The sequence below is a fragment of the Babesia bigemina genome (genome assembly GCF_000981445.1).
Source record: "Babesia bigemina genome assembly Bbig001, chromosome : IV".
Taxonomy (NCBI): Eukaryota; Apicomplexa; class Aconoidasida; order Piroplasmida; family Babesiidae; genus Babesia; species Babesia bigemina.
This window is the reverse complement of record NC_027219.1, coordinates 245,664-271,992: the sequence shown is the minus strand read 5'-3', so window position 1 is coordinate 271,992 and position 26,329 is coordinate 245,664. Positions and strand designations below refer to the sequence as shown.

Here is a 26,329-nt window from a genome sequence, read left to right as displayed (position 1 = left end):
GGAGCGCATGGCCGCCAAAAGGCAGCTGCCAGACGGATATGGGAAGTCCATCCAGCAGCACTTCACGGAAATCGCGAAACAGGAGAGCATGTCCGTCAAGCCGCCCAAGGACCCGCAGGCCGACAAGAAGCTCATCGAGAAGCTGAGCAAGTTTGAGGATGACCTTGACAATGAGGATTTCACCATGCCTACGTACCCTTCGGCAGCAGGTAAGATGGATGCACGTGTATCTCAAGTGTTGTAGGCAATATGCGAGGCACCATTGGCATGGGTATGGGTATGGGTATGGCGCCAGGCTTCGCGATGTCATATCCGCGTCCACCGGTTCCCCAGCACTTCCAATACCACCAACAGTACTCCACAGCTGCAAAAGAGTTTTATGAACCGCGGCCGCAAACTCCCATGGAGGAACAGCGGTCCGTCGATGCCCCCCAAAGCATGATCGTTGAGCCAACTCCACCAAGTCAAGACCTCTCCGAGGGTATCGACATGGACAAGGTGCTACAGGAGGCGGACATGATGTCACAAGAGCCTGCGGAGGTCCTAGACGAATCCATCGTTGCAGACTTCGGCGAGGTGGATGCCGACGTGGTGGATGTGTCCACGACCAGCCCAAACGAAAAAGTTGCCTCGGAGTTAGAAACGGCGCTGCCCAAGGATTCAAAGGACGTGGCATTCTATATCCTAGACGTACATGAGGACCTGGGAGGCCTCCTCAGGTTGTTCGGCAAGCTGCACTCAGGAGGCGGCCGGACGGAGAGCGCCATGGTCACCGTGCGGCAGTTCATGCGATGCCTCTTCTTCAAGGCGCGCATGGACCTCGATCTCAGCGACATGCCCGAGGCGGAGAACAGTTACGAGCGCGCTTTCATGAAACGCTTCTTCGCCGAGTTCGAGCCCATACGTAAAAGCTACGGAATCAAAAAGGTCAAGTACAAACTGGTGAAGAGGACGCTGCTGAGGTACGGCCCGTCGGAGCCGGCGCTATACGTCAAGGTCTGCTACCCGTTCAGCCATCCACAGCTCAGGAACGAGCACTACCAGGGCACCACTTACAGCGACGTGTACGGCGCCACGACGACGCCGGCGGAACTGTTCCTGGTAGGACAAAGCTCCGACTAACACATGATTCGCAGGTGAAACGGAAAATCAAGGGACCGTCTTGGTTGCGCATCATAGACGCGCAAAGGTCTTCGGAAAACGTCAGCACGTGCAAACACGAGCTCGATGTGGAGACCCACAAGAACGTGGAACTTTGGAACGCGCGAGAATCGGAGAATTTGCCAACGCCTACGTTATGCGTGGCGTCCGTGTCCGTTAAGACGTTTTTCGCCTCCCAAACGAACCAGGAGGTCCTGCAAATCGCAATGATATACGACAATGTGTTCCCCGTGGACGCGTCAGAGATCAAGTCCCTGAACCGCTGTAACCAGTACGTTGGAATCCGCAAGATCAACAAGCAGCCCTGGCCGACGGAAATGAGCGCTTTCCTGGCAAAAAGGCCGTATTTCCGCATTTTCGAACAGGAGAGAGGGCTGTTGGCGAATTTCATGAAAACGCTGGAGGTAATTGACCCCGACGTGGTGGTAGGCCACGACATAACGCAAAACGTGGGGGAGGTCCTCCTCAAGCGCTGCAACCTGCTCAACATACCGCTTCGGGTGTCGTTCTCGCGCTTGAGGCTCTTGAGGAAGGCCCCGCACCCATTCTTCGCTGGTAGGATTTTCTGTGACACTAGGGTGCTGACCAAGGAGCTGCACCACAACCGCAGCAACTACGACCTAAGCAGCTGCGTGTCGGATCTCGTGTACTCATCGCAGGTCAAAGACCACTCATTCTACACGAAAAACTCCTTCAACATAACGGAGCTCTCGCCGTGCTTTGGTGAGGATTCGATGAAGAACCTGTTGGTGCTGGCACAGGCAAACTCGAAGTGCTGCCTAGACTCCTTCAACTTGTTGATCAAGCTGCAAGCGCTGCAGCTCACCAAGGAGCTCACCAACATCGCGGGCAATCTGTGGTCCCGAAGTGTCCAGTGCGCGAGATCGGAGCGTAACGATTTCCTGCTGCTACACGAGTTCCACCGAGCGAAGTACATCATCGACCACAACTTCGAAAAGTACCACAAGCATTCGTCGACAACGGCTGACAACGAGGAGGACGAGGGCGACAAGAAGAAGAAGACCTACGAGGGCGGTTTGGTGCTGGAGCCCGTGACGGGGCTGTACGACAACTTCATCCTGCTCCTCGATTTCAACTCTCTGTACCCGTCTATCATCCAGGAGTTCAACGTGTGCTTCACCACCGTGAAGTTGAACGAGGACGAAAGCGTGGAGGTGGTGTCGGATGTGGGCGGCATGCTGCCGCAAATTCTTAGACGCCTGGTGGAGCTGCGTGCCTCTGTCAAGGCAGCCATCGCGGCGGAGAAAAACGAGACGCGCAAATCCCAACTCGGGGTGCGGCAGCTGGCGCTCAAACTGGTGGCCAACTCGCTTTACGGTTGTCTCGGAAGTGTATACTCCCGCTTCCACGCGCGGCACATGGCCGCCTACATTACCCAGCAAGGCAGGATGGTGCTCCAGGCGACACGCGAAAAGGTGGAGAAGCAATTCGCGCTGCGAGTTATATACGGTGATACCGATTCTCTGATGATCGACACGAACATACGCGACGACGGTTCTGAGAGCGCCTTCGAGGCTGCCCACCAAATCGCCGGCACGCTCATGGCGACGATCAACAAGTCCCATAAGAAGCTTGAGATCGGCATGGACGCCATATTTAGTCGGCTGCTGCTGTTGAAGAAGAAGAAGTACGCCGCGCTCAAGGTGGTGGACTACAAGAACAAGAAGTTCGCACGGGAAATAAAGGGTCTGGATTTCATCAGGCGTGACTGGTCTATTCTGACGAAGGAGGTCGGAAACGCGCTCATTGCGATCATCCTGAGTGACAAGCACAACGAGAACAAGGAGCAGGGCGTGGAGAACACGGTGGAGAAGATCCACGACACCCTCAAGGAGGTGAACAAGAGCATAGTCGAGGGGCAGATCCCTCCGAAAGCATGGGTCATCACCCGCCAGCTGGCGAAGAACCCTGAGGAGTATGCCGCAAATTCAAACCTGCCCCACGTGACAGTTGCGTTACGGTTGAATGCGTCCGGTGCCAGCTTTGCCGCGGGGCACGAGGTGCCCTTCATCATCTGTTCCAAGGAATCCATCGAGAGGTACATGAAGTCGCAAAACGCTGAAGAAGGAGAAGGCGCCGAAAGTTTAGACGCCAAACTCCGGAGCCTCTGCAACCGCGCGTACAGCCTCACGGAATTCCAGCAGAAGCAGCTAGAAGCGGACATACAGTACTACAAAACGCAGCAGCTGCTGCCACCTATTATGCGTTTATGCGGCGTCATTGAAGGCACAGACCCGCAGAAGCTGGCAAGCTGCCTGCAGATAGAGGACTCGGTCAGCAGGACCATCCTCAACACCAACTACAGCTCCTTCGACTACGGGGAGCATGAATCCAAGGCGATGTCGCTCATCAACAAGAGCGAGGAGCGCTACAAGGAGGTTGAGATGACGACGTCAGTGCCGTGCCAGTTCTGCAACACTGCTGTCCACGCCAACTATTTCCTGAAGCACATGTCGTGCAGCAACTGCGGCAACTGGTTGCCGCTGCACGCAATGCGCAACTGGATCACCCGCACCATCTACGAGATATCGATGCAATCGTCGTTCTGCATTCGGATATGCAACATTTGTAACACCACGACGCCGAGCGTTTGCATTGGGGACAACGACGTCTGCCCGCAGCCTACGTGCCAGAGCCGCGACGCCATGGAAGTAGTGCTCCCCGCGTCGAAAATCTACCTCTACTACGAGTACCTCATATTCATGACCGAGGGCGCACTCAAAAACGAGGCTGGGGGTGAACGCGAGGAGACCCTGGTGAACGTCACGGTGGACGTCAACGGAAAGATGACCGTGCTAAACACGCAAAACCCGTTCCGCAAGGTGCGCGCGTTCCGTGACATACTGGAACGCACCGTGCAGCTGTCTAACCTGCGCGCGACTTCGGGCTTTCGTGTCTGCGGGCAGTACATACTGGGCATCCTCGAGGCGCTGCCGTTTATGCAGTACCATACCGTCGACTACCGCGCGGAACGCGCAGAGCTCTGCAAACTGGTGAAGCAGCTGCAGAAGCGCAACGCCTACAGCGTCGTTAACCTGGGCGAGGTCTTCCGCACACTCACTGTGCGGTGATGGGTGTGTAAGTCGCCAGGGAAGTTCGCGCTTCGCCCCCATAGGCCAGGGCGTAAAACTCGCCGCCTGCTAGCAACCTTTAAGTAACTTTCTACAATGCGGTCACGAAGCCGAAGCCACAGCAGACACCGCCACCGGCGACATCGGAGCTCGCGGGAGCGCTCCCGCTCTCGCTCCCGCAGCAGAAGCCGGAGCCGCAGGTCTTCCCGCTACGACCGAGATTCCAGACACGACTACAGGGGACGTGATAGGTCGCGTCATTCGCGCTCGGACCGGCACTACGAGCGAAGTAGGTACGACGACGCATCGCGCAGGAAGAACTTCCGCTACGACTCGCCGCCGAAAAGCGCGCACAGAACCAGGAGACACCACGTGCCCGATGCGCTCATAACTAACGCCTACGCCCAGGGACTTGGCGTTCTCGGCATGGACCCCGTAGCAACTAAGCCGTACAGGGAAATCTACATCGGCAACATCCCCCCCCATGCAGATGTGAACAACCTGTTGGAGTTCCTCAACGAGGCGCTGGTGGCGGTTAATGGCACCAGCGTACCGGGAGGCGCGTGCCAAAAGGGCTGGATCAGCGCCGACAGCCACTACGCCTTCGTCGAGATGCGCACGATGCAGGAGGCCAGCAACTGCATACAGCTGAGCGGCATCAACTACCTCAACTACAGTCTCAGGATAAACCGACCGAAGACCTACAACCCGGATGTGCTGACCCAGGCGCCTTCGCCCACCATCCCCACCCTGGATCCGTCGCTGCTTGCCCTCGGGATAGAGGGGCTCAAGTGCGCGTCGGAACAAATCGCAGCTGCAGCCGACATGTTGGCGACTGAGCGCGCCAAGACCATGACGGACAGATTGTGCGTGGAGAACGTCACTGACGAGGCCGCGCTCAAACGTGAGATCGAGGCCATGGGGAAGCTCAAGTTCTACCAGTACGTGACCGAGGAAAACAAGCAGCCGCTATGCCTGTTCGAGTACGAGCACATAGAGCTGCAGAAGACCGCCTTGGAGGGATTGAAGGAGCGCGGGATAGAGGTTGTCATGGCGGTCGACGCGCTGGAGCGGGGTGCCCTGAGCGAGGAGTTCATCCGCTCGCAAATATTGCAATGCGACATTATGAAGGCGGAGATACCCACTAGGGTGCTTCTACTCGCCAACCTGGTTTCCAAGGAGGACCTGGAGGACGATGAGGAGTACTACGACATCATCGACGACGTGCGCTGCGAGTGCGAGGAGTACGGGAGGGTCATTCGCGTGGAGCTGCCGAGGGTGCCCAAGGGGTACACCCTGGACGAGATCCGCACCATGGACTTCTCGTCAGTAGGCTGCGCGTTCGTGCTCTTCTCCGAAGTCGATGGCGCCTCCAAGGCGCGCAAGGTTCTGGACGGACGCAAGTTCGGGCACCGCATTGTGGAGTGCCACTACTTCAGCGAGCTGCTCTTCCACGTCGGCGAGTTCTCCAACCCCAAGCCCAACTTCTCTAAGGAGCACTCGTCCGTGTACAACCCAATCATCGCAGAGGACCCGAACCAGGCGGGCGACATCTTGAACGAGCTGCGCAAGGAAGGCAAGGCGTGACGGGAGCATCGCCGTGCCACCGCCCGGCAACCTAGACACACCCGCACCGTCACGAAGTGCAGGTTCTCCAAGCATTCATATACGACGCGCGGCTCTTTTGAAGGAGGTCAGGCCTCACCAACCACAGTACAACGTCGGTGCCAATGGTGCGCCGTCCACGGCATTTGCAACTATGCATTTAATGTTTGCTCATTTAAGCGGTATCGGGATGGAAGTCGACTATAATCACACTGGCGTTACGTTTGCGGCTTAGCGTCCGCGTAGGTTTTACTGCATTTTAGTAGGTAGCGCATCCGCCGCGGGTGCGGTGCACACGGTCACAAAACAGTGACAGCGGAAGCCGCATCACAGGGCGCACACGACAACCGCAGAGAAGTGGCGATCAGCGTTCTAGCCCTTGTTGGCGTGCACGATGCTGCGAAGACGGCTGTTGAAGTTGAAAATGTCCACGGGAACAGGCTCATCGGGGCCCAAGGGCTCGGTGCGCCGCGATCCGTCCGGGTTCACCCAATCGTGTAGAAGCAGCGTGTTAAACACCTCTCGGTCCAACTCGGTGCTGACGTGCAACTGGTTCTTCCGCAGGCGGCGTTTCTCAATAACAGCGTCGGACAGCCTTATGCCGTACTTGGAGCGCGACGAAGCGCGGTTCTTCACCGGCAGCAGGTCATACTTCCCGCGAATGACCTTGTAGTGGCACCCGCTCACATCTTGGCAGCGACCGCCACGCACCAGCACCACCGAATGCGTGTGAAGGTTGTGGCCTTCGCCGGGTACGTGGCACGTGACCGTTCTTCCAGTGCTCAGCCGCACCCTGGCTACTTTGCGCAACCCAGAATTAGGCTTACGCGGTGTCACGACCCTAAGCGTCACGCAGACGCCCTTCTTCTGAGGGCAGCCTTCTAACCAGCACGACCTACGGTTCTTCGGCTTGTAGCGGGGTATCATCTTGGGACGCCGCCGGTAAAATAGCCTCCCGCTTATATTCCTCGTGCTGAAGTGGCGACAAAGGTGGAATCCAAGTGGCCTTTTCGCAGCAATGAAGCTTCTTTGGATCCCCATCAGAGCAGAAGGCTGAAGCCAATCACGACGGTGAGATGCGGCAGAAGCAGCCATAACTCCACGCTTCCCACAAGGGGAGTACGACTCATTTGCATTGCATCCGACAGACGAATCCGGTGGCCCATGTGCTGAATGATGGAGTGATGATGTCGTGGCCGTAAGACCTGCCGCTCGCATGCGTAGCTTCACCCCGCTGGACAGCGCTGCAACGGCGCCAGTCACCCTGATCGAGGATCTCAATATGAGATCAGGGCGCATAATGCGATTGACTAAAGGAGCGTACCGTGCGAGCGCCATACATCGAACGTGTATGTCAATGTAGCAACCAAGCCAGGGGTCATGAGTACCACAAGATGAGTTTCAGCTGCCGTTCGCAGAAGGCCTTCACAACAAGTTTGTAGACGCCCGCAATGGTCCGAAAACTGTACATATAGACATATTGGTGGCTCACATGTTAACACATCGAACGGTTGTTAACTCTAACATCCAGATGTTTACGGAGCCACAAAGACATGCGCCACGGGAAAGACAGAGATACAATAGACAGCGTCGAACGTGAACTAAAATGTATAAATGCTTTATAAAACGCGGTTTTAGTGCGTTAGGCGCTTGAGGGCGACGTTACACCCTTTGGTGGGTGCAGCGTGGCCGGTGATGTGTAGGAGCGCGCCAACGGGCGAGACCCTGAACGGACGGGGACACAACATATACCGGGTTAAAATACTCAATAAATTGGCAAAATGAAGGGCGCTAGCGGTCTTGCGCTCGCCCTGGCCATTTGCTCCGTCGGAGTATCAGGTTTCTACTTCCAAATCGACTACAACGACGAGCGCTGCTTCTACGAAAGCGTCCCCTACATGGCCATGCTCAGCGTCAATTACGACCTGCTCAACCCAGAAGGTAGCTTCCACACAGCGGCAAACACAAACGCTCAGCGCGATCGTGCGTCGTGAGAATAACGGACGACGAGCGAAAGGTGCTGCAGAGCACCAACCTCAAGGAACTGCCGGCGAAAGGTAACGCGCACACACTGGCTGCTCACAACTTTTCAGGACGGGTCACGTACGTCGCCCAGGTCGAGGGCACCTACCACGTATGCATTGAATGCCCCGGGCAGATGTGGTACGTCTCGCACATGGCCAAGATCGGGCTCTCCACGGAGATAGCGGACGGAAGCGACAAGTACGGCCGCCACACGCAGTACGATGTGGACAAGGAGACCACGGCGAAGAAGGATGAGATCAAGGTCCTGTCGGAAGACCTCAGCAAGTTCGCAGCCAACATCATGAACATCAAGAGCCACCAGCGGATGGAGAGCGCCACTGTGAAGGAGCTGCACGACACCTACAAGAACATGTACAGCTACATCCTCTATTTCTACATCCTGCAGTTCGTCATCATCGGAGCAACCGCCGGGTTCTCGGTGTACCACATCACCAAGTTCTTCAAGGCGTACAGAATCGTTTAAGACGTATACCGTAACGTTAGATCGATAGGTCCATGTAGCATATGTGGCACACTGTACCTAGTATGCGTCAGTGCGATTGCCGTGAAGGCAGGCGCAAGCCGCCCAACGACAGGCACGGGAGGCTGCCTCCGCGTGGTGTCGCGGCGATTGCAGATGCGATGAAAAAGGGGTTTTGCAAACAGTGTTTGGGACGTACGGCATCGGTGACAGGCAAACTGACGTCACCGCATCAGCAGCTGAAGACCATGAACGCGTCCTCCGAGTAGACGATGGGAGACGGCTCCTGGTTGTGCAGAGTCTGAAGGAACTTCTTGAAATCGTCCATGGACATGCGCACCGATCTCGAGAACTCTATGTAGAGGTCCGACAGGTCAACACCATCGCCGGTGTCTAGCTTGCGCAGGCATGACAGAAGAATTGCGGTGTTGTTGTTATCGACTTCAGAAGATTGGGCGGTGCGCGGCGCCTTGCCTTCTGACGGTCTGTGTTCCCCGCCGCCAGTGATCTCGCCAACTGGTGCAGCCGCTGCGGAGTCGGTAGTAGCGGATCGACTAGGGCGCGTGCGTTTGGGCGAATCCTCGGACATAGACTCGTCTTCATAGTCTGACGCGGGCTCGCGCTCAGTCTCGAAAACGTCGTACGCATCACCGAAAAGTGTGTAGTTAAGCAGCTTGCCCACTGCTGCCACGCAGTCAGTGGTGACCCACCGCTTCAGCTGCAGCTTCGTGTAGGCCACACACAGACGGATGATAGCCTCCAATGTACGAGGCGTTACTGCCTGCGGGAGCTTCAACCGGTGCTGCTCGGACTGCTGCGCCCGGGTCCTAAGCTGGGAGTAGAGCGACACTATGGCACGGCGAGCAACCTCGCTGATCTCGGGGGAGGCACGCCAGCCCTCCATCGCTTCCATCTCGCGGTAGAACAGATGCTTGCAGTAGTGAATGTACTTGCGCAGAAACGACGAGTCAACGACGTCGTGCTCCACGCCCTCGCAGTCGATGTACGTCATCTCCGTCCGGCTCTTTAGGAAGCCGTCAGTCGCCTTGCCTGCTGACTTGGCCTTCTTCGCCCTAGCGGAATCGCCCGAAGTGGGTACCCACTGCTCCTCCCAGTGGTAGCCGTCGAAGGTGGCATTCGCAAAAGCCTCTTGGTTCATGTCTCCCTCAACCGGCTGAATGACGCAACTGGGGGCGCCACCTGGGCGGCCCGACTGCGCGGAGTTCTTGTGCGCAGTTATCACTTTGGACTTCTGGGTGAGGTTGCGGAGAACCGCCTCCGCGATGCGCTCGTCCTCGGCTTCGGTGGCGGAGTCCCGCACCACGAAAATAAGGTCAAACCTAGAAATCAAGGAGCGCTCGAAGCACAACTGCTGCGAGACGTCCATGTCCTCACTCCAACAGCCGTACGACGGGTTGGCGGCGGCGAGGACAGTGCAGCGCGCATTCAGCGTTGTGTGAATACCAGCTTTGGCAACGGTAACCGTCTGCTGTTCCATCACCTCGTGAATCGCAACACGATCACTTGGTTGCATTTTGTCGAACTCATCAATGCAGACCACACGGCGGTCTCCCATCACCATGGCGCCTCCCTCGACGCGCCGTTCGCCGGTCTCCTGGTCCACGACCACGGCTGCCGTCAGACCCACGCCGGTGGAACCGCGGCCGGTAGTAGAGACCGTTCCAGGAAGCAGGTTCATCACGAAGCGCAACATCTGAGACTTACCGCAACCCGGATCACCCACCAACAGCACGTGAATGTCACCCCTAATGCGATGGTCACTGGACTCGTCGCTGGCCGTCCCACCAGCCAACGCAAGCAAAAGGCCGCGCTTCACGATCTCGTGGCCGCAGATGGAAGGAGCCATTGAACGAGTTAAGATGCTCAGGCAGTCCTCCCTCTGCGCCAGCTGCTTGAACTTGGCGCGATCGTCGTCGGTGATCTCATTGGACAGCCTGCTGGCCAACTTGTTACGGATCGCAACGTAGTTTGCCACCAGGTAACCGCGGCCGATGCCGTTGTTGGTGTCGTCAGCGCGGCCGCAACCCGCGCGGTACACGCCCCAGACGCGAACGCGGTCGCCGCACTGGACCACGTTGCACAGGTCGTCCTGCACTATCACGGAGACGTAGCGAGGCATCTGGCCGGTGAAGGAGTCTTCGGGAGTTTCCTGGATGACGAACGTTTGGTAGTTGCGGTAGCTGCTGAGACCAATCTCCTGACGGTGGACCACCTTCCCCTCGGGGTCTGCACTGGGCGGCAGTCCGTTATCCTTCGCAGTCTTGGTGAAATCCGTGAGATCGTAGTGGTTGCGCAGGTGAACCGTCTTCTCGGACTCGTGCATCATGTCGTAAATTGGCTCGCCGACGTACACTGACTGCGCGAGCTTAGGAGAGACGGTGGAACACTTGTTCACCACACCCTCAACGGCAGTCAGAGTGTTGATCATGCTGCTGCACAGTCCACGCGGCGTCACGTGGTGACGCCCCAACCAACCGCAAATCCCCAGCTTTGGCGGAGCCACCGACAGCTTCGACGTGTGCGTGCGCCACACCTCCTGGATGGCGTCCTGGAACGCCTGGTACGTCATGTACGGAGACTTTATAAGCATGTGCGCCAGCGACGAGTTGGAGTCGTCGCTGCGGAAGTATAGCAGACTGACATTCACGATAACACGCAGGTGTACAGCGAGCTGCGCGGCAGCGCTGCCCTGGTTCTTCTCAAACTGTTTCTCCACCTGCTGGTGAAGGTCCATCACCTTCGTGTAAACCTGCTTGTTCTCACTCGCAAAGGACAGGAAGCGTTCCACAGCGGCGCGGTAGCTGCGCTGGTATATCATCAACGTCTCCCTGCCGCCCTCGTATTCCGCGAGAATTTGCTGATGCATACGGTCCAGCTGCAGCTGGCGCTCCGCGTCGGAAGTCGACGTGTTTGTCGACCCGCGTCTGTGCGACGAATAGCCGCTCGTGAGACTCGAATAGTCCTCGCTGTACGTACCCATGGACTTCGAAGTGCCAAGCTCGGACACCGTCAACAGGCGCTCGGAGTTCAGCGACGAGCGCTGGGACGGCGAAGGATTCGCGCCATCGCGCATTAGGTACCCTCTCATGCGCGACATCTTTCCCTATAAGCTGTCGATATTAATATGGGTGGTACAGCGCTCAGTAAGTCCAGTAGACACGGTTGCTACACGCGGCTTCGGCGACCCGTGTGTCGAGGCAGCTGCGACCGCGCACAGCCGATGTGAGCCAACCTTCCTCAAACAACCGTTAGGAAGATGCACCCAAATGGTGTTTGGCACACCGTGACGCCCAGAAATCCGCGGAATCACAAGCTATCGGGCAAACACCTATGGGGAGGAGCAAGGCGCAAACAGAAGTCATCACAAGACGCACAATGACGCCCAAACGGATACTGAAGGAAACCGAAAATTTGGCGAACGATTCGCGTAAGTTGACGTCATCTCACCCGACACGCTGATGTTCGTGCAGCACCCGGCATCCGGGCCGAGCTCAACCCCGGAAACAACCGGCACTTCAACATCCGGATGCTGGGACCGGAGAGCACACCCTACGAGGGAGGTGTGTACAAACTCGAGCTGTTTCTCCCCGAGCAGTACCCAATGGAGCCGCCGAAGGTGCGATTCCTCACCAGCATATACCACCCGAACATCGACAAGCTCGGCAGGATATGCCTGGACATCCTGAAGGACAAGTGGAGCCCCGCGTTGCAGATACGAACGGTGCTGCTTAGCGTGCAGTCGCTGCTCAGCGCGCCTGAGCCGGACGACCCACTCGACACGGCCATTGCCGACCACTTCAAGTCGGACAAGGCGGACGCGGAGCGGGTTGCGCGCGAGTGGAACGAGAAGTACGCCAAATGCAATACTATATAGGCAGGAGCTACGCACCGCGGTCCTGGATGCGCGCAACACACTGGCAACACATGAGGAGGCGGGTAACTGCCGTGCCTACCCAGGTCCATAAACACGTATAAAGTACATTGTTCTTGCAACTATCAGATGTAAGCGTGGCGCAGATACGCGATGCTGCATCAGTAATTTAACCATCAGTCAGACTATTAAACTATTTTGTGCTTGGACTGCGAGCGGCCGATGGGCTTTGCGTCCGGGGAGTCCTGCTGCTTGCTAGGGGATGCCCCGTAAATGGTCTCCATTATGTCAGTGAATGCCACTTTGGGCGAGGCGCGGATTATCGACCACATCACGAAAATGTAGACCACCGACGCAAGCAGGACGCACACGTGATACACGGTAGTGCGGTTACGGTAAAAGGCCACCCTCATGGGTTTGTTGGCGTTAAAACCGAAATCAACGACCTTGCTGGTAACATGCTGGGTTGAAATGGTCTCCAGCAACGGCCTCAAATGATCCACAATCGAGGCAACTGCTTTGTCTTTATGCAGGTCGTGCGTCAGGCCGCAACGCGGATTCCCAAGTTTAGCTTCCCACGAGGTGATGCGCGATTGCACTTCAGATGCATCCACAGCGAGCGGGCCACAGTGCAACGCCGATGCCAAGGCCTGGGCGATCGCAATGACGTGGTTGGCCAGCACCGACGCATCACACGAGTATTCAAACGAGCGCTGACGAAGCGGGAGCGCAACCGAATCCTTCACAGATGTCAGGGTGATGGAGTGTACTTTCTGACGGCTGAATTGTTCGTGCTGGAAAGACAGCAGCTTGGCCTTTGTGTTCACGCCGCGTTTAATCGTGTCACTCACGCTGCGAGATAGGTGCTCTTGGAAGAAATGGGAAAAGGCTGTGGACTTGCTTGACGTGTGGACGTAAAGCTCCGGACCAGTCAGGTCATCAAGGCAAAGCACCAGCTCCACGTTGGTGATATTGGGGTAGGAGTTGGCGAACGTTGCCGCGCCCTGGAAGTTCAAAATGGAGCCACTGGTTAGCAATACCACGACCTCGTAAGAGTGATGATCCAAACCTACGAGCAAATGCGCCAGCTCCAGCAGCGCAATCAAACCGGCGTTGTTTGACGCTGCCGCGCGGTAGCTCTGCAGCAGCGAAAACGTATCGAAGTGGGAGCATAACACAATTTTGGGCTTTACCGGGGCGCCTTCGTTATCATGCTCTTTGGAAGAATTGCCGCTGGAGTCAGTCGCCGCATTGTCACCAACTCCCTCGTTGTGGGCGCTCCTCAATGTGCCAAAAATGTTTAAGGATTTGTAGTTAGACACACTCTTATAAGTGGATGAAGTGATCCTGTACCGGTTCACGGCACCTAGTGGCGCAACTCCGGACGCGTACTCGCGCATCACAGTCAACGCATCCTCACCTTCCTCCACTACAGCCAGTAATGACTTCGGATCACAATTCAACAGAAACTCGTGAAAAGCAGACATTGTGGATTGGTGAAATAAAGGAGTGTCGTACTTGCAAACTGGTAGGTTTTCTCCTGAAATGGAATCCAGCATTGGAGACTCCGTGCAACCTTGCGGTGAGCCGGGTAAAATGTTCGACGGCGGAGGGATCAAGAGCATGGCGGTACTGCCGCTAGATTTCAGCAAAGTACGAAACGATGCGAAATCCAGACGGTTTTGTAGAACATCCTGAAGACGGAACATCAGGGTATAACCATTCTTATGCATACGTTTCGCCAAAGCATCCTCCAACGCTGCATCGGTCATTTCCGTGCTTTGTGAAGCTAAGTCGCGGTATAGCGAGCGCACGTTAGCGATTCTGCCATAGTACAATGCGTCAGGGAAGCCATAACTTTTGTCATTTAACGTAAAGCCGCTGAGCCTGTGGACCTCGAGTTCCGTTGCCCCCTGAACACGGTTGAAACTTTTCGAGATGAAATACAAAATCGGTACCAATTATGCATTTATATATGTTGAAACTCCTCAATAGGAACATATGGGATATCAGATGGCGCCAGGAAATCTGTCTAGCCAAATATTTATGACAACAAAGGCGCTGAAAATCTTACAGCTTGATTGTAAGCAGCCATGTCTCACTTAACACCGTCATAAGCTGTGTAAAACCCGTTCTGTGCCCAATCGGTTCGTCCTAGACCTCTTGGAGAGGCGAACGAAGCTGACGCACAACATAGTTGGTAACACACTAGAAGACACTCACGAATTACGCAGTCATGAACACTTATGTATTAAAGAATTACACACTCACCTCAACATAGAGTGGAAGTATTGCAGAAAGCAATAACGAAACCACTGCTGCTTTCATCCTTCAAACCACTCACGTCCAGACTGCGGATAGATTCAAAGGCAAACGGTAGCCATGTCTTCACCACATAACCCAGTAATGTGAAATAGTGTGTGTCAGTGTGTGTGGAAATTGTTATATGTTTATGACGTTAGGTAAAGTATTCCGGTCGTGACAACATAAGCAGCGCTGTACACCACAATCCTACCAAATGATGAACAGCGACCGCGTCAAATAACCAACTCACGTTGTCAATGTGTGTGTCTGTATTAGCTGCCAACTGTGTACATTCGCCCAGAGGCTGAACACGTCTTCCATTCTCCACGCAGTGCCGTAGACAGGATTCTACGGCTTGTGTTACACATCGAGAACAAAGTGCATAATATGCCTTGAGTCCGATTATTTACTTGCTAAATCTGTATATAGCACGTATTCTGTTGTGGCTTCTAACGGGAATTTTCCTCCTTGGTTTCCTACGAGCAACATGGAAGTAAGTGCTTCCACACATCAAGTGAAAATTCAATGAACAGGGCATTAAAGCGTTACCACCTCCTCAGCCTTATAGGGGATTGCCAATATTATGTGGTATTATGATGATTGTCGGATCTTGCATTGAGATAAGTCTGATCAACGCTGGATTCTACCAAAAGCAGAAGGCTACTGCAAGTCCACCCGAAAAAGTCACAGAAATCTAGGGTGCTGCTACTGGCACACATAGTTGAGTTATTCATCATTCCGGCAACACATGGAGCCCGTGAACAAAAAGTGGAGCTCTAGCTGCTTAGAGGTTAGTGCACCTTGCCGAACAAAACTCAATTTTTAAAGCTTATTTCTGTAAGACTAGATCACCTAGATGCAAAATACACATCTGTGCTTCAACGGTACGAGCAAAATCACAAGGTAAGGTTATTGCTTGTATCGTGCTGTCAATAAGCATTCGTTCCATGAGACGTTGCATACACTGCTGGATAGGCCGTTGGGGTGCAGTGTACAGCAGTACAGACATCCGCAGTTGTAGTAAACGATGTACGTTGTGCTTGTGAACGTATTATTTGCTTATTTCCGGTTCATCGATAAAGCAGAACATAGAAGCGAAGGTGGGGCAAATTCAGGCGGCTGTTTTGAGCTTGGAAGCCAGTATGGCTGACAACGATCGGTTGTCTCATGTCTATAATAATCTTAATGGGCAATTCGACGCGAAAATTGCGGAATTCAGAGTTGACGCGCAAAACGTAAGGCAGTATGTGTAACGTAGAGTGAACCGACTTAACATCATGCGTATCTATGCTGAAATAAAACCGCTCAGTGGCTCGATGGAATGATAGTGACCCTGGATATGTACGCTCGACAACAACTTGACCATATATCATTTGATGCCAATCTTATGCAAGAGAAAAGAGGCCTAATTAAATTGGATGAAATGGTCGAGCGGTTGAAAACCTTGCATAGTAACATCATCAACGATATGAAAGATGTAGTAGAAAATAGATTGTCATGTGAAAGGAAATTGATAGAAACCATTACCGAAGGTAAATTTTACAGTCAACATGGCATATATCACCAGAAACGAAAAGGCTCAAGTCGGCTAGGAGCGATTATGAAAACGTTGGTAGTTACGTTATGCAATCAGTCATATTGCAGAACAAGGAAGAAATTAGAGTGGAAATGGCAAAGTTGCTTTCCAATTTCAAAAATGAAATAATTTCTGATATTACTGAGATGAGCCACTCCCGTGAAGAATTTGAGGACTTCGTGCTGGAAACTCTGGAAGGACAAAGTAAGCGTATACATCATACGGTAATATGATATGCAGTGAGTGACTTTATATCCAACAAGACAACTGCTGCGAAAACGTAGATTGCCGCCACGTAAGATAGAAGCACAGAATTTTAATGTGAAGAACATACCATAGTCATGATTCATCTCGTAGTTATAATGAGCGTATGTAATACCAAACGTAGATGTATTATTATTCACCTACTGATGAGGAAAAGTTTCACGTATCATGGATGGCGACGTCCATGTAACGGCTGTCTGTCTTATATGTGATCTCAAATGTGCCGAACAGGCCTTGTTTACGCCGTTTTTGAGGTTGAATAGTCCGACATCTGTGCAAATACGTGTCCTTGGCGCCATCACATACATATTGATAGGTCACGCCTTGTATCCATCGGCATCGGCTGCACAATATGCACCCTCCGGTAGCGTACATATTGGGTAATGCACATTTGCCACTGGGAACTGCCTTTCACTGGCGTTTTAAAAGGCAGGACCTCTACACGATTCCTTAGACCTATAATTTCACAATCTATCCACATATAAATAATCATCTTTGGCAGTGTAAGGATCATTAGTGTCATGGAAGTCAAGGATACTAACTGCGATGAAAGATTAAGTTGGCCAGTGATTGAATTCCCTGGTGTCACTAGCGTCATACTAAACAGCCGTCCGGCATTTTTGGTCAAGCTGTGATGCGAAACTACGCCAGGGCGGCGCCTATTGCTCGTACACCTGAGACGGCGTAGAGGAGTGCACAGCGTGCTTGCAGCGTGGTTACATCGGATTTTGTTGTATTCAGCCTTTTATGCTTCAGCAGCTTGTTTTAAAACAAGCTTTTATAGTTGATTCCGGAGATACAGATTTATGGGATGATACGGCAAAATCTCAAAATAAAGTCCAACTGGAGCCCCAGCTTATCAAACCATGATACATACAATGGAAAACAAACATGGTCTGGAAAGTATATTAATCTTTAAATACTTCTATGTCGCACGTGCATTAAGTTTGCTAAAGATTCAGGTGTTGAACAATTATACACATGTCCTACTTAAATCCGGGTAGCGACTAATGCTGCATATGTTCGGAAACAAGTAGCACAAACGTAAACAACCATTACAATAAATTGTGGATTTGGGAAAATGAAACGTATTAAATGCTTATACGCCATTGTGAATAACGCTAAAATCTACGCAAGTAAGAGTTAAGGAAAACATTGAATAAATGAAGAGTTCGGTAGCAAGCATTGTGCGTAGCAGGGAGAGTAAATACCCCCATCACAAGCCTTAGAGGCATGTGTGGTGTCAACAACAGAGACTTGAACACAAATCGTCTTCATGGGATGCCATGTCTTTGAGCTGATGAGCTCACACGTACCTGAAGCGCACATCCGTTCCGATACCCATTCAACAATGCACAGATACGGTCATAATACAGGGGCGACTGTCACAATAAAACGTCTTACACGTCTTATATCCGGACGCCCGGTTTCGCAGAACGCATGACTCACGCCTGACTGTTTTAAGCCATTACGGGTCATGCATAAACATTTAATGGTTGGTTTGGCCCCCAAATGCCAAGTAAACAATGATACGAGGATATCCCTGATAATCACAACTTCACGTGTACCACAACAACGAACACACATATGTTTAGTTCCGATCAAAAAATATACCTCACAGAGCTGCCTTGAATACGAGGGTTTTGCATGGATTGGATACGACCATTACCACGGACTTCCCGTTCCATCATCGTTCGGTAACGATAAATGAAAGACATACAGCGTTTAGGCTTGTCCTCGAAAAGCCTGTCGATCTCCTCCATGCTCATATCACCCAGAATGCTTGCAGGGTCAAGCGTTTCCTGGTTCTGGCTGCTTTGCACAGACAAGGAATTCGCATTAAAAGCCAAGTCATCGAGGTTTAGATTTTCTACATTTACTTCATGCATTGATCCCGCATTACCGTTCGCAATAACACCAACAGAGCCGCCAGGTGTGAGTGCTGTCTCATTTACTGCCTCTTTCGAGTCTCCTGCTCGCCCGCCGTTGTTACGATCGAATTCAACAGCTGACGGTGAATCTGGTTCACTGAAAAGACCGCCGCATTCAGTGCCAATGGTTTCTTCATTAGTTGCGATCGAGTTTTCAGACGTATTGCGTTCCTGTCGACGGTCCGCGCGTTCTCTCTCCTCCAGGCTAAAAGGATACGACGCGGACCCCGAAGTACGCGACGCTAGACTTGGAGGCATACGAGTCAATGTCACGCTGCCCGATTCGTGCTCTCCCGGATGTACCCCGTCCCCAGAGAAGAAATCGGCACCCAGGTCGAGCAATACGTCTTGACTTGCCGACACTGGCTCCAGGTGCGTTTCGACGTTCCTGCCGAGTGCTGCACTACCTAACCCTATACTATCACCACTACTCGCAGCACTCGACGTGGGTCTCTGTTCACTGTCCGACTCTACACTAGAATGGCGGCTGGTAATGGGTGAATCCAATTCAACACGACTCCTCCTTGCCAATCTGGTGGTCCGTGACCCAGACAAACGTCTACCAGTTGTACGCGCACTAGCAGTGTTGCTTTGTGAGGCTACAGCGTCATGTGAATCCTGGGGAGGCTGTAACTCTGAGTCCAGACACTCCTTGCAATACCAGTCTCCTGGTGGGATGCTAGTCAGTGGCGGATTTAGGCAAAACAAATGGAAACCGAGGTTGCAGCCATCGCATAGCAACATCTGTTCCCAGTAGTTGTCGCCGCCGCAGACCTCGCAGCCACCGACGCTGTCATCCGTCTCCTCGCCGAGGCTCTTACGGGAAACCCATTCGCGCTGCGACGGGACGGCGCCCAAGCAACTCAACAAATGCTCCTTTAACGACTTGAAGTTTTTAATGCGGGGAGTTACAGTTCGGCGCAACCGCTTGAGGCTCCACCTAGTGGACGACGACAGATAATCGACAAATTGACGCCACCGGAGGCGCCGCAGCTCATTGAATTCGATCTTGCAAATAGGGCACACATTCGTGTGATTCGACCACTTTTTAATACAACTATAGCAGAAAATGTGCATACAGCTCATGGGAACGCCGACATCCGACGTGTCCGTGAACGGCTCGCTGCAAACGATGCATTCGGGCTCGTAAGAGCCCTCTCTATCACTCGCTGCGTCATCGGATGTGTCGCTATTGACAGTTACGACGTCATCCGTCGGGGAATCCAAAATGCGCGCGCGTTTGTGGCGAGAAAACGAGCCGTTAGGACCGTCGCTGAAAGTAGCGGGGCCGGAGACCTGTCGGTGGTTGAAGTCAAAATACTCGTCTATTTTGGCGAGTAGTCTGCCATCAACCTCCCACGAGTCACACATTTGCTCATAGTCATGTAGGAAGGCGTACACACTTTAAAAAATGTAACATATGGGGGCTAGAAACGCTGCACTGAGCGGCCACGAACCTGACTTGGAGCGCATGGCCCAAGTCGCTGCATATCGCGATAAGCGACTTGCCCACCGGGCATAGTTCCAAAAGCCTGAGGAAGGTGCAGATACGGCGGATCGTACACATGCTGAGGGAGGGGATAGCCCCTCACCCACTGTCCCGGCCGCGGTGTCACGGTGTAGTTACCTCGGACAACAGTGCGAGGATGTGGCATTTTGCTGTTGTCTGGCATGCTGTACCCAGGCGAGTCACGTAGCCAATGGCCACTAAAGTTGTCGGTTGCAAATTCCCCTACCGGATGCGCCTCCGGACACGTTACATGCTTCAGTTTCACGTAAGGGTCTAGTAAGACGTTATTTTTCGACTCTGAAAACGAACCTGTCGCACACACTTCCGGTGACGGCAGGAAGTCGGTCACCTTGTACGCCTCCTTCGCGCTGGCACTTATGCCTGAAAGGTCCAGTGGAGGCACTATCTGCCGCGCATCATCCTTTAGGGTCTGAATTGCGAATTCCCGGTCATCTAAGGTGCTCTCCTGTACACTGGCTCGGTCGACGGTGCCGCCGTGAGTCGGAGAGCTGGCATGCTGCTGGTTGTCGGCGCTCGGTTCGGCCAAGTCGAACGCGTCGGAGTCATAAGACAGGTTCAAATCTTTAAAATCGTCAGCCAAAATGTCGATTTGTCGGAAGGTAGGCTGTTCCACCTTCGCAAAATGTCCTTTATCCGAAGGGGTGTCGGACGGTTTCCTTTTGCCTACGCTGTGTTTCCTCTTGCTGCGAGCGGCAGTAGCCTTTACGCCCCTGGCGGCCGTTTCTCTCTGTGCTGCGGAGCTGTGTGTATTCGATTCGGGGCGCTCGTAGGGTATTCCATGCTTTATGCGCATAGCCTGGTACGTGCTCCGGAGCAACTTGATCAGATCATCCTTTGGCAAACGCAGAAGAGCGCTCTGCAGCCGAGAAATAACCACCTCCTTTTCTGCCATTGATGTCTAAGGTCAACAGCGATAATGGACATTCTTAGTCAACCCATTCGCAACACCCCGGAACACCAGTGCTCATGTGCAGCCGGCCGTGCGTCACGAAAGACCCGCGACGCGAGCACCTCAGAACATACCACGGGCACTTTAACCTATCCACAGTTGAAGTTAGACAATGAAATATGCAGATGTGTAACGTACACATTCGGTGTGTCGAGGTAGATACGCGCAGTACTCCCACTAGAGTACAGTCATGTTGGCAGCGGTCAGCTATTGGCAAATGGATTCTGTACCGTGATGTGGTAGCACGCAGTGTGAATAAGGACTGATAACTCAGCGCAGAGTTCCACCACGACTAAAAACACATATGGAGAGCGTTGTCACGTTCGCCATCACGCCAATGCAACCTGAATTGAGAATTTTTGCCAACAATATACGTTGCAATCGCAACCATTAACGAGAACACGCCGGTAAAGTGCATCGAAAATGCCTGTCGGTCGCGAACAGCCGTCAAATATAATTACGCATATAGATTAGTAGCTTATCTGAAATCCAATTGCCACTATCACTGGGGTGTGATCTCATTGGTTTCATCCACAGAAGCGGCGGGAGTCGGGTATACAGGCTGCGGACTGCCATGCTGTGTCACTGAGCTATCGACGTCTACTGCTGCAGTCTCGGACGCAGCATTCGTTAAGTCCGGTGAATGCTTCTTCGACGATTCCGAGCGTTTATAGGGATCAGCCGTCTGGTGAAGCATCAGATTATGCAGCATCTCGCGCCGTAACTCGGAACACAACGCGCCCAAGCTCTGGTCACCGTAACTACGCATCCTCAGCAGGATTTCCTCATTCCTCGTGTCATTCTGCGAAAGATTAGTCAGCACGCCTTCGATGTTGTGCAAATTGTCCACTATTTCCCCGATCAAATCTTTCTGGCTCAACGTCTCGTCGTCGCCGTCGCTGTATGCCACCAAAAACGAATGCTTGCCTAGAACCGAATCCTCCAGGTACTCCGTTACCAATCCTCGGTAATAACCGTCCTTGAAATGCCGATAGATGAAAGATCTGCCGGGCACTATGCCGATCAAAGGTATAAACGTGGGACCCCGGTCTCGCTTACGAACACGGACTTGGGACGACTGCGACGGACCGAACGGACCAGGCGAGCGCTCGGCCAAATGCCTGAACGCAAAAAAACGCCGCAATTCGTCCTTTGTTAGCATCTGCTGTAGTTGACTGGGGGTGTTATCGGCGTCCAAGACCTTGTGAGACATGAGGTCGTTGAGGTATTCCACAATGTTTTGGCAGTTGGCCAGGCGAGAGAATTCATCACTAAACGCGCCCATTGCACTCAGCAGCTCATAATTCAGCGCGGGGTCGGATTTAGAGCTAAGCGGTAAATTACATACCGCATTCTTTACAGACGTTACGAACGAACTCAGGTGCGACTGCAAGACCTTCTTTTGGTTAGCTTTCATAGCACGAGCGCCAGATGTCCTTACACCACTCAGCAAGCCTGACGGATCAGCCAGGACACCTTCAGGATTACCCGAATCCTCTCCCATGAAATGCGACGGGAACGGTAAGGGCGGGAAGATATCTTGTTTTTGGTGAAACAGTTGACGACTTACAAAATGACAGCACAAACGGCACATGAATTGGATTGCGACGTTTTTAAGCACCAACAGCCTCAGCAACATCTGCACGTGCTGCTCGTAGGCCATTAACACAAGCTCGCGCATCTGCGCTGGCGTAGTGTTCATCGGATGGTCGTAATTACCAGATAAGTGGCGCCGGAGTAAGCGACAGACGTAAACATTTGCCTTCGAGCCGTACTTTTCGTAACATTCGCCACAGACACGTACGCTGTCGCCAAACATCGCAAATGGTTCAATCTGCCACATACCAGCTAAATACTTGCACCCAAGATAATCCGCCATTGTAGTATCGTCACCTTGCGGAGCACAGCAGTCAAACTCAGACAACGCAGTTAGCGGGGGTAACTTCATCTGATTCCCTAGAGTCTTGTAAAAATATACTGCACGGTCGATGTTGGCCGTTGTTATGTGCGTCTCAGCGCGGCCAGGTGACCCCCCAGGGAGTGGCATGGTGCTCGCGGAATCTTTATCACCAGATGCTGTGACATTGCATCCAGCGGGGCTCTTTGAGTTGAAAACGGATTCATCTGTTTTATCATCCTTTGGATCCTTTCCTGCGTTTGTGGATGGCGCGTTATGTGGATATTCTTCGCTTCCTGTATTCGCTGTCGAATGCATTTGGTTTGAAATACTACCACCAGCGAATATATTTACATCCGACGTACTTGGGTAATCAGTGGGTGTCTGGAAGGCCTTCATTGTTTCAGAATGGCCCTCCATCTGCGAAAAGGACAGCGCTTCAGAATCGCAACTGGGATGCAATGAACCTATAGAATCGTGCGAAGGCGCCGCATTGTTTGTACGTTCGGCGTCCAATATTACGGTATCAAGTGGTTTCTCCTGCTCCAAAGCGTCAGGGGCAGCGTCCGGTCCAGTGTTCGATAAGGCTTCTTTGTCAGCTGCTCCAGCAACCAGAGGAACAAAGTTTGAAAAATCGCCCGCACTGGAAACATTCCCAGAATGAAGATTCGCTTCCAGGTGCGAAACATCGCCATTTTCGCATTTGGATGTTGATAAGGGTGGTACGGGTTGTGAAGATGCGTCAAGCCCTTCATGCACCGCTTTCCCCATATTTTCCGGTGGTGAGAAATGCCTTAAACACGTTGGGCAGTGGCTTGGTTTATTAACTTGTAATGAAGACGATGTTCTATCCGCGCATTTTTCTGCTATCTTTAATCCCATCGCATCACCCTCACTGACACCCGAAACACGACGCTGCCTGCTGCAATCGGTGTCTAACCGCTTTTCGGATGCGCCAAGCAAATCTGATGCATAAGTTCCTGTTGATTTCACAGGCAATCTGTTGTTGTTCTGTCCAAGTATATTGCCACTTTGCAACTGAAGCTTGTACTGACTAGCAATCGCGAAATCATGCATTGATGGTGTTTTGAGCGGCTGCATCAAAAGCTTTGGTCCTGAATTACATACGTATGTTTCTTCTTCGGGGCGAAGTTTACTCGAAGGAAAACGTGTTGGACAGATGACCGCATCGTTTGTTGCCGCACTCTCAACGACTTCACCACCATCTGGACGTTCACACAACTGAAAAATATCGCCCTGCTGAACTGGATACGTTTTGTCGGGCACAATGGTGTGCATTGAATTGCCATTGTTCTCAGATATAACGTCATCTCCAGTGGGTAGACTTGTGTTGCGTGTTGTTTCATCTGCATGATTTGCGTCTCTATTCTCCGCTTGGTGATCCCTTTGTAAATGATTCTGTGAATCGAACGTGCCAGTGAGCCCATTCTGCGTGTTGACATTAACACCGCTGGAAAGCGGCATGTAGTCGCAACCAGTGTCATGCATATAAATCTTCTTCGCAAGATGTCGGCAAAAATTGCAGTAGAACTTCCCTGACCCTTGCGGAATTCCCTTGCACGTTGTTGAGGGCAACCATGCGTGGCCTATACCGTCCTTGACCATTTGTACGGCGGAAACCAAATTTATGTTACGCAAGCAGGTCATGTGGAAGAAGCGGTCGCATCCGTCGCATGACACCGAATCAGATTCATCAGGACTAGAATGGTCACCGTTATCGTCACCAATATTATGGCATATGACACAGACTGGAACTGATGTAGCGATGGAATTGGAAACTAAACCTATGTCAATACTGGATAGTGGGCGTTGGGGTACTTCCACTTGATTTTGAGTTGGGGGGCCGGTCGCCCTTCCCAGACGATACTCTATGATTTCATTACGAATGAACTTGTGGGCGTTCTCCTCAACTTTAGAAAACCACAACGCTCCGAAATCAGCAACTAGCTCGTCACCGGGATTGACGGCCACACCCAACTTGGACGTGAGCACCACGTGCGGCCACCCGTCAAGGAAGACCTGCTGCCACTCACAGTTCGGAGCGACCCACTTCTCACCACCGTACGCCTTTACCGACTGGTAGTGGTTCACCAAACTCAGCTCATTGCACGCGTGGCTGCTGTCCAGTACGAATTTTGCGTTGCTGGGCAGCAAAACCAAGTCACCGTTTTGTCCTATTTCAGCTGTGTCTTCTGAAATTTCAATTTCCGCATTTATCCAAGCACATGGTGCGAAGTTTAGTTCAAATGCATACTCGAAAACGGAGTCTGACAGGGATCCTTCCCTGTAGATCACACCGGTGTACTCCCCGAATACAACACGCTGTGTAGAATGCTCAGGGATTCTCGGACCCGCGTACACTACGGTGTAGCAGTCCTGTTCCGTCGGTGTTGCAAAACGAATAGGATGCGTTGCATCCTTAACCTCGCATACAACCAAACCTGGATGCACCCATCCATGGACCAGGCAGTCGTATAAATTCTTATAGAGACGAACTGTGCGACGTCCGTGTCTGTGTATAAGGTCACTAGAATCAAATATGTTGGGACAAAATATCACGTTGTTCCAGTCGTATACACCCTTCAGTGCATTGCATTTATGACGAGACGACCTACCACCGGTGGCTTTTGCGTTGACCACCTCTGAACTATCAGCATCGCCCATCGACATGTCAGCGGAGACCTGTCGCATCACTTTTCGCACATTACGGGCACCTGTCAAGTACGTGGATTCTCGCAAAAATATGGGATCTGTCTTCCGGTCGTCGTTAACGTTTACCCACCCGTCGCCAGATTTGCTGTACGTCTCAAACTGCCGCTGATACAGGCGCAGATGCTTTTCGAAATCCGCCTTCGCACTCTTGTGGATACATTGAGTCTTTGCCCAAAGTTTGTTGCGTCTCTTGAGGACGTGCCCCAGCGTGGTTGGTTCAAGGCCACTATTTCGTGCGGAAATGAGAACATCGCGATTTAATGCGCCCCAAGGATACAGCGCGTTCATCTCATCAATCTCCGCAACGGGTGTGGCAGCAGAATTCGATCTGCCGCTATCACTATTGGGGCCCTGCAGCCCGTATGAAGCATCTGGGGCTCCGGATTGCGACGCATTTGAATCGACGAGTCCAATCTCTAATGAATTGTACTTCGTGTTTTTGAATGCAGAATCATCTTCATCACCTTCGACCAAAGTAGGTCGACGATCACCCTCCGCTAAGGGATGAAGCGGTAGATCGAGGCATATTTCATTAGATGAAGGACACTCATCGACGTTATCAGAATTCAAATTGTCCGAGTATTCTGTTGCGTTTTTCTCTGCATCTCTGTGTACCTCGCATATGTCGGCGGAAGGAGCAGGTGGTTGACCTTTACGGATGGACCTTCTGCCATTGCCCTTACCGGCCCCAACACCGCCATTAACCCCTTTTAACAAAAGCGACGCTTCTTCCGCATATTGTCCACTTTGGAAGTGATAATTCAGCTCACCTCTGTGTCGTAAGAATTCGATCCAGTCTTCAACGCCGAGTAGCGGCCCAAGCGTACCGTCTACCACGTCGTCTGACATGTGATTCTTTAAACAGCTGCCTATAATGCGCACATTCAA

General features: G+C 52.6%; 12 protein-coding genes across 12 annotated transcripts; 5 read left to right on the top strand and 7 right to left on the bottom strand.

Moving 5' to 3' along the window:
- Positions 1-249: 249 nt before the first annotated feature.
- On the top strand, positions 250-4,253 carry BBBOND_0401120 (DNA polymerase alpha subunit, putative; the record flags this gene model as incomplete). The annotated part of the gene is made up of 2 exons (XM_012914352.1): positions 250-1,101; positions 1,137-4,253. The coding sequence occupies 2 exons, from the start codon at positions 250-252 to the stop codon at positions 4,251-4,253; spliced, it is 3,969 nt and encodes a 1,322-aa protein (XP_012769806.1).
- A 96-nt stretch (positions 4,254-4,349) lies between these two features.
- BBBOND_0401110 (hypothetical protein, conserved) lies at positions 4,350-5,840 on the top strand (the record flags this gene model as incomplete). The annotated part of the gene is made up of 1 exon (XM_012914351.1): positions 4,350-5,840. One exon carries the CDS (start codon positions 4,350-4,352, stop codon positions 5,838-5,840), a length of 1,491 nt encoding a protein of 496 aa, XP_012769805.1.
- Positions 5,841-6,230: 390 nt separating this feature from the next.
- BBBOND_0401100 (ribosomal protein S12, putative) lies at positions 6,231-7,157 on the bottom strand (the record flags this gene model as incomplete). The annotated part of the gene is made up of 1 exon (XM_012914350.1): positions 6,231-7,157. One exon carries the CDS (start codon positions 7,155-7,157, stop codon positions 6,231-6,233), a length of 927 nt encoding a protein of 308 aa, XP_012769804.1.
- A 482-nt stretch (positions 7,158-7,639) lies between these two features.
- Positions 7,640-8,367, top strand: BBBOND_0401090 (hypothetical protein, conserved; the record flags this gene model as incomplete). Its single annotated transcript, XM_012914349.1, has 3 exons — positions 7,640-7,799; positions 7,835-7,915; positions 7,952-8,367. The coding sequence occupies 3 exons, from the start codon at positions 7,640-7,642 to the stop codon at positions 8,365-8,367; spliced, it is 657 nt and encodes a 218-aa protein (XP_012769803.1).
- Positions 8,368-8,596: 229 nt separating this feature from the next.
- Positions 8,597-11,482, bottom strand: BBBOND_0401080 (minichromosome maintenance protein 3, putative; the record flags this gene model as incomplete). The annotated part of the gene is made up of 1 exon (XM_012914348.1): positions 8,597-11,482. One exon carries the CDS (start codon positions 11,480-11,482, stop codon positions 8,597-8,599), a length of 2,886 nt encoding a protein of 961 aa, XP_012769802.1.
- A 264-nt stretch (positions 11,483-11,746) lies between these two features.
- BBBOND_0401070 (hypothetical protein) lies at positions 11,747-12,348 on the bottom strand (the record flags this gene model as incomplete). The annotated part of the gene is made up of 2 exons (XM_012914347.1): positions 11,747-12,157; positions 12,301-12,348. The coding sequence occupies 2 exons, from the start codon at positions 12,346-12,348 to the stop codon at positions 11,747-11,749; spliced, it is 459 nt and encodes a 152-aa protein (XP_012769801.1).
- Positions 12,349-12,444: 96 nt separating this feature from the next.
- BBBOND_0401060 (hypothetical protein, conserved) lies at positions 12,445-14,584 on the bottom strand (the record flags this gene model as incomplete). The annotated part of the gene is made up of 2 exons (XM_012914346.1): positions 12,445-14,169; positions 14,528-14,584. The coding sequence occupies 2 exons, from the start codon at positions 14,582-14,584 to the stop codon at positions 12,445-12,447; spliced, it is 1,782 nt and encodes a 593-aa protein (XP_012769800.1).
- A 724-nt stretch (positions 14,585-15,308) lies between these two features.
- Positions 15,309-16,420, top strand: BBBOND_0401050 (hypothetical protein; the record flags this gene model as incomplete). The annotated part of the gene is made up of 6 exons (XM_012914345.1): positions 15,309-15,350; positions 15,389-15,463; positions 15,646-15,795; positions 15,870-16,172; positions 16,205-16,340; positions 16,377-16,420. 6 exons carry the CDS (start codon positions 15,309-15,311, stop codon positions 16,418-16,420), a joined length of 750 nt encoding a protein of 249 aa, XP_012769799.1.
- A 1,581-nt stretch (positions 16,421-18,001) lies between these two features.
- On the bottom strand, positions 18,002-19,702 carry BBBOND_0401040 (-PHD and RING finger domain-containing protein 1; the record flags this gene model as incomplete). The annotated part of the gene is made up of 1 exon (XM_012914344.1): positions 18,002-19,702. The coding sequence occupies one exon, from the start codon at positions 19,700-19,702 to the stop codon at positions 18,002-18,004; it is 1,701 nt and encodes a 566-aa protein (XP_012769798.1).
- Positions 19,703-19,758: 56 nt separating this feature from the next.
- On the bottom strand, positions 19,759-20,754 carry BBBOND_0401030 (hypothetical protein, conserved; the record flags this gene model as incomplete). The annotated part of the gene is made up of 1 exon (XM_012914343.1): positions 19,759-20,754. One exon carries the CDS (start codon positions 20,752-20,754, stop codon positions 19,759-19,761), a length of 996 nt encoding a protein of 331 aa, XP_012769797.1.
- Positions 20,755-20,778: 24 nt separating this feature from the next.
- On the top strand, positions 20,779-20,970 carry BBBOND_0401020 (hypothetical protein; the record flags this gene model as incomplete). Its single annotated transcript, XM_012914342.1, has 1 exon — positions 20,779-20,970. The coding sequence occupies one exon, from the start codon at positions 20,779-20,781 to the stop codon at positions 20,968-20,970; it is 192 nt and encodes a 63-aa protein (XP_012769796.1).
- Positions 20,971-21,313: 343 nt separating this feature from the next.
- On the bottom strand, positions 21,314-26,290 carry BBBOND_0401010 (hypothetical protein, conserved; the record flags this gene model as incomplete). Its single annotated transcript, XM_012914341.1, has 1 exon — positions 21,314-26,290. The coding sequence occupies one exon, from the start codon at positions 26,288-26,290 to the stop codon at positions 21,314-21,316; it is 4,977 nt and encodes a 1,658-aa protein (XP_012769795.1).
- Between the last annotated feature and the right edge of the window lie 39 nt (positions 26,291-26,329).